This window comes from Charadrius vociferus, unplaced genomic scaffold (assembly GCF_000708025.1).
Source record: "Charadrius vociferus isolate BGI_N301 unplaced genomic scaffold, ASM70802v2 scaffold37, whole genome shotgun sequence".
NCBI classification, from domain to species: Eukaryota; Metazoa; Chordata; class Aves; order Charadriiformes; family Charadriidae; genus Charadrius; species Charadrius vociferus.
In genome coordinates this window covers 585,466-591,878 of record NW_009649457.1, presented here as the reverse complement: position 1 = coordinate 591,878, position 6,413 = coordinate 585,466, and the positions used below count along the sequence as shown (strand labels likewise).

The 6,413-nt window shown below is 53.6% G+C and overlaps 1 protein-coding gene across 1 annotated transcript in view; it reads right to left on the bottom strand.

The window, feature by feature from the left end:
- FANCG (Fanconi anemia, complementation group G) overlaps positions 1 to 6,413 on the bottom strand; it is an 11,485-nt gene that overhangs the window by 2,192 nt on the left and 2,880 nt on the right. Inside the window, 9 exon segments of the mRNA XM_009889744.1 lie at positions 1 to 3; positions 6 to 296; positions 777 to 843; positions 1,087 to 1,247; positions 2,076 to 2,222; positions 2,605 to 2,735; positions 3,915 to 4,068; positions 4,771 to 4,964; positions 5,622 to 5,753. The exon segment at positions 1 to 3 is cut by the window's left edge and continues 85 nt beyond it. Coding sequence (XP_009888046.1) covers positions 1 to 3; positions 6 to 296; positions 777 to 843; positions 1,087 to 1,247; positions 2,076 to 2,222; positions 2,605 to 2,735; positions 3,915 to 4,068; positions 4,771 to 4,964; positions 5,622 to 5,753 — 1,280 coding nt within the window.

The window sequence follows — 6,413 nt, the reverse complement described above, 5'->3', positions numbered from 1 at the left end:
CTCTCACCCAGCGTGGCCCATGCCCAGCCCTGGTGCAGGTATCCAGCTGCTCTCCAGGCAAGGCAGCACAGACTCTCCTTCTTCTGGGACAGCCCTGCCCCTGGTGATGTGCACTCCGGCTGCTGCAGCCTCTCCTCCACTTGTAACATCCGTGGGATCAGGTCAGTCGTCCGGCTGATGACCTCCTCACACATGGTTATGGCATCCTGGTGCCTCCCGGCCTGCTCCAAGGCACACGCTGCTTCTAGGAACACCTCGGGGATCCTGGGCAGAGCTGAGTCACCATCTAGGGGTACCTGGGGTGCAAGAGCGGTGGCAGTGCACCCATGCAGAACTGCAGAGCACCCAGCCAAGCAGAATGACCCCACGCTTACTGGGAACCCGTAGCTGCTGCCCAGCAAAGCTCAGACCCACTCCTACAGACACTGGAGCCTGTCGGAGGAGGCAGAAGCTTTCAAGCACCAAGAGCTCAACAGACTCTAGGTTGCAAATCCCTACTCTTGAAGTAAAGGACATCCACAACCAGGCCAATAGCTGCTCCCCACAGGGGAGGGGAAGCTGTTTCTCCAAATAGCAGTAGCAAGTGATCTCTGGTGTGAATCCAAAGGTACACATGCTATAGGTCAGAGGTGGGGGTCCCCACCCCATTTCCTTCACATCTCAAATTAGCCACTGAAACCTGGAGTCCATGGGTGACACCTGGGCCCATGCCTTGGAACAGGGATCCAAACCTCATCTACCAAGTCACCAAGGGAGCTCCTTACCAGGACACCTACCTGCTGCTGCAGCCCCTCCTGAATCAGAGCCAGAAAATCCAGGTAATGTTCCACTGCATCAGCCACCCTGCAACAGGGACAGAACACGTGGTGGAAGGGGCAGGGGGACCCAAAGAAGTGCCAGCACTCAGGTGGAACCTGGGTCACTAGCCCACAGGCTCTCCCTGTACCGCACTTGCTCTGGTTGTGATACCCGTGACTTGAGCAGACCTACAACAACAGTACTGAACTGGACAACTTCCAGGAGCACAGAGAAAACCAGAGAGCCCAAACAAGCAGCTCGTTGCAAGCTGACCAGAGGTGCTGTTACCTCCCATCCTGGAGACACCGCTGTGCCAGCAGGTACTTCACTTCAGAGGGGTGGCGATGGCGAAGGAGAGAAGCTAGTACTGGTGAGTGGACAAGGAGCTCTGTTCGGATTAGGAAATATGGACTAGAGAAAGCAGCTGCTGGAGGTTTTTTTTCCAGAGCCTGTGAAACAGGAACAGAAAATGTGGTCAACACAACGCTGGTCAAGTATCGAGCAGCTACAATCACTTGCCACTTCTGGCATCTGGAGATGCACCCAGATGAGCAGAAGCACTGCACTTCATAAGCACAGCTACGCTGTTCTCACTCAGTACATCACAGCCACTTCCAGGAAGAGCAACCAGGATCACACAGGGATAGGCAGACTTCTGATCTCCATACGGCATCAGAAAGTGTGCAAGATCACTCAGATCACCTCAAGTTTTCAGTTCAAGGTGCTCTGAGCTGCCTGGAACACCATATCCCATTGCAGCTGTGGACCTAATTAGACCAGATCTTAGGCAATTTGTAATGAGCAAGATTGCTCTCCATAGCTGTGTTTGTATCTTAGGGATTTCAAACAGCTGAAGAGCTAACTCTGGGTCTACTGCTGTGACCTGCTCCTCCCAGGCATACCAAGGTTTCACAGCTAACGCACACCCTGCCACAGCCACAATCTGCCTTTTAAAGACCTTTTTACTTGATAGCTTATTAAGAGACCAATACTTTCTGACACTGGAGAGTAACCTAATCTCCCAAGCCACCAAGAACATGAACTGAGACCCAAAGGTCCTGACGCATCCAACAGCCAGGTGCTGAGCAGGAATTTCAGACCTCACTGGGCTCCTTCCTGCCCACTGCTGAAGGCAGCACCATGGCTGGATCAGCTGTAGCCTACTTTGGGGAACCCTGCAGGGTCAAACAGCCCCCCAGAAGGGAGAAGTCTGCTTGAAGCTCTGTGCAGGCTCTCCTGGGCAAAAATCAACCCAGAACTACAGGAAGCAGACAAACCTCGTAGAGCAGAGCCAGGGCCTGCAGCTCCGCCTCGGTCTCCCCCAGCTCATGGTACACTGCTGCCACATGGGACAGGGCAGGAAGGCACTGGAAGTCCACTTGGAGGGCCCGTTTCAGGTGTCGAAGGGCTGTCTGAGGCTTGCTCTAGTTAGATGGGAAGAGGTGCATATTGCAAGGACATCTTGCTGACATCTTTACTGTTCAGTGGGATCCAGGTCCCTGCTCTGCTTCCCCAGTGATCCCCACTAAGCAAGGGCAGTGCTTTAGCCAAAGGCAGGCCTCCTCAGGCTGGTTTTTGAGCTTCTGTCTCTGCAGCAACCCTCTGCACTCAAACAAAACCCCTGCCTGTATTTTGCAGCTGCCCAAGGAGGCTAGGGCCACAAGGCCAACGTCTGCTCAAATGTCACCTTGCTGCAGCAGCCTACAACCATGCAGAGGGAGCGTGGACATCAGCCTGAACATTCTCACCCTGCTCTAGGCTGTGTTTTGCCTCTCCCCACTGACAGGGAAGAGGCCCGACCATTACCATTCGCTGAGCACAGCAGCCGAGGCAGGTGTAGATCTGGGCCAGGACCCTCTTGGAGCAGAATCCTCTCGCAGCCTCCTGAAGGAGGGAGAGGGCAGTGGGGAAGTTTCCAGCCTCCAGCTCTTGCAGCCCTAGGACAGACCCAACATCTCAGCTCTGCAGCTCTCCTTCCCAGCCTGCCTGGTCCCCAAACAAGCATATGTGCTCTTTTCTACCCAGTGCCATAGAGACCTGCCTGATTCCCTCCGCACCCAGCAATGCACAGCAGGATGGTGCCAAGCTGCCATCTTTGGTTTGATGGTGTTGCAAGACAACAAGCCACTCGATGGAAATGTCTAGCAGAGTTCCAAGGTTCCAAGTTACAGGTTCCAAGCCCAGATACCAAGACACCTGCCTTGGCCTAGAACAAGGGCAGAGGTAGGTGCTGGGCAGGTCCACCTACACATTCAACCACAGCAATGGAAGTGCAGATAGGAAAGCACACACAGAATCTCAGAAATAATTTTTCCAGCATATCTGGGCCATTTCCCAGCAGGATACTTTGAGATATTAATTAATGAGTATTTATCGCAAATAGTATTTGCTTTTCTTTCAATCCTCATTTCAAGCTCTGAGGCTGCTCTCACATGCCTACACCACATTCACATCTGCCATTTGCCCGATGGAAGTGCTATTGCCACCCTAGAGGCTTTTGAGAGGTCTGTGGAGCTCCTGCCCTTCCTCCTTGCATGAAGGCCTGACGTCAGCCTAAGCACAGCAAGGCAGTGCTGGCTGCCCCCAGAGCTGCTGGGGTTGTCAAGACAGTGAGCGAAGGAAAACCACAAGCAGGACAGAACGCAGCAGTCAGATGAGATCATTCACCTTCTGTAACACCGGGCTACAAAGCTGCACAACAGCTTTGTGTGGCTCCCACAGCACCATAATCTGACAGGAACAATGTGCTTGCAACAAGGCAGGTGCCAGAAGACAGACAAAGAAAGGAAAACCCTCATAAGCCCCCTGCGAACCTTCTGCTTTATACAATATCACTGTGGGGCCCAGACACCTACCTAAAGGCACAGACAGGCAGAGAGACCCTATGACAGCGGAAAGGCTTAGCTGAGGAAAAAGCAGAGAGGCTCTTTGAATACTCAATGGCAAAGTTGAGACCCAGAGGCTCTGTCCAGGCCCTCTTCCAAAGGAACAGCCCAGAAAACCCCAAGGGCCAGTTTGCTTGGGAAGAGAAACCAGGATAAGGACAGGGAGAAGGGGACCTGGGACAGGAGAGCAGTGGGAGGCTGTGCAGGCATGAGTACCTCCTCCACACAAACCTTGCAGGAAGGCTGCTGTGGTGCAGAGGATCTCTTTCAAGTCCTCGGCGCTCTGTACAAGGGGCAGAGAGGCCACCTCAGCAGGCACTCGCCATGCCTTGAGCAGGGAGAGGAGTTCGTTCTTCCCCTCGCTGCAGTGAGCTCTTCCTGAGTCCTGTGAATACACAGAGGAGAGAGAGCAGGGAATGCTAAAGCGGAGCAGGGAACACTGATCCCAGAGCACAGGGAAACAGAGGTCCCACCAAACCCTTTGACAGTGCTCTCTGTGGTGGGGAGCAGTGTCCTACCACCCTCTCACTTCAACTACACCCCCTTCGCTGCAGTGATTCCTGCCTGGCCTGGGGCAGCACCTCCTCATCTCAGAGCAAGGTGTATCTCGAGGGGCTCTTGGCAAGGCAGATTCAAGTGCTGTTGGAGGGCATTCAACAAGGTGGGACCCCTCAGCAGCCTCACAATCAGCAGGGAAGGTTCCTCTGCATCCCACTGTTCACACCTTGCTCCCTACATAGGCTGCAAATCCACCTGCAACCCCTCCTACAGCCTGCCCAAGTCTTCTGTCTTGCACCTTGAGGTCTGGGGCCCCAAGAGGGAGGAGATATTCTGGGACTCATTAACGCACTGGGGGCCATTAGGCTGCACTGGATGCCAGGGAGAAGATTACTCACGCTGACTAGGCAGCACTGATGGGTTCAGGTCTCCAAATGCCACAGCAACATTTTGCCAAGTGGAGTTTATGACAAACACAGTATTTATGCCAGCTCTGCCTCCTTTAGCAAACTCGTGGGTATTTATATCTGCACAGATACTCTGGTGCAGGTAACCGGGAGCTGCGCAGCATCCACCCGTGCCCAGTTACCTCATCGTTGCTCAGGAGCCTGAAGAGGCCAGCAGTGCTTTCCAGGCGGCTGGCTGCCAGCCACCACGCTGCTTGCAGGGCGCCCAGTCGGTGCAAAGGTCCCTGCAGGTCCTCCACAGTTACCTCCTGCAGCACCTTCTGCCACAATTCCTCAGTGCTAAGATCCTGCCCACATGCCCCACAAGCCTCCAAAACTGAAAAAACAAACAAAAAAAGCCCAGCCAGGAGACAACAGGTTGGGGCTCTGTAACAGACGCCCTCCCAAGAGGGAGGCAAAGCCTCAAGCAAGTTTGGGCTTCTTGTAGCGAGGGAAGGAATGGAATTATAGGGCTGGCTGTGCCTCTGCAGCATGGAAACCAAGCTCTCGGACAGTGGAGTTAACAGCAGCACACTCAGGAGACAGCACACAGTTCAGAACTACAGCTCCAGCTCTGCTGAGGCCTCTTAAAGTCACTTGCCCTTGGACAAGCATGTGCCAACACTGAAGAGCCCCCTCTGCCCCGCAGCCTATTTCAGTGAGCTTTTTTTGAAGACAGCACACCATAATTAGAGAAAACACTCTTTTTCTACCACCACTAAAACTTTTGCTAAGAGACTTGGCACCTTATGCCTTGAAAACTCTCCCTTCCCTTAAAACCTCTGACCCATCCCTGCGGGAAGCAGCAGGCAGACAGCCAAGCACCTGCACATCGTCCCTGGCCACAAGCCATCCCACCTCCTGCCATTCCCAGCAGAGCGAGGCTTCCCTTGTTCACAGCCCCCTGCCTACAGCCACTCACCACACATCTCTGAAGCACACAGAACAATCTCCTCACCCCAAGGAGCCCCCATACAGAGAACGATCTCCTTACCCCTGAGGAGCCACTGGCGTATTCCTTCTGCTTCTGCTTTGCCGGCAGAGTCAGATGCTCCCATAGTAAAAAGCAGGGAGTTGTAGAGAACAGTAAGCTCCAGAGGCAGGGCAGGAAGGGCAGCCGGCAGCCCTGTGATCACAGCCAACCCAACAAGAAATGGAGCTGATTAGGAAAAAAACCCAACAACCATCCATGCTAAGGCATCACCACCTGGCTTTGTAACAACAGAAGTGTCCTGGCAAGTATTTTGTTGTTGTTGTTGTGGTGGTGATATTTAATAGCTTGGGAACTGCAGCCCCAGAGAGACAGCAGGTGTCACCTCTCCAGGCACGGACTCTGCTTTAGGCATCCATTCCCCAGCTATCCAAGTGCTGCAGTCCTCCAGGACTAAGATATTTCAGCTCTTCCAAAAGAGTATCAATATCCTACCCTCTTCCAATACACATTCACCCCTTTGCACAGGTTTCCCACTTTTCCTCGCATAAGGCTTTCTCTGTACTACAGCTGTGGTGGGGAGCCCATTCCCCACCTTCCCAGTACATTTGCCTCATTTTTTCCAGAAACCCCAAAGCTCTGCTCACATCCCTCAGCAAGATTAGGCAGAGATTGTGGCTGGGCCTTAATCCCTTTGCAGGCCAAATTTATCTTAGGAACATTTCACCCCCGTCCTTAGAGAAGTTTGTTTCCAGCACGGGGATACTGGAGCTGCAGGCCAGTAAACCCCAGTGCCTGGTGCTTCCACCCCCACGCGCTTCAGGTCCGGTATGGCAGTGGGAGGGAGAATGAAGG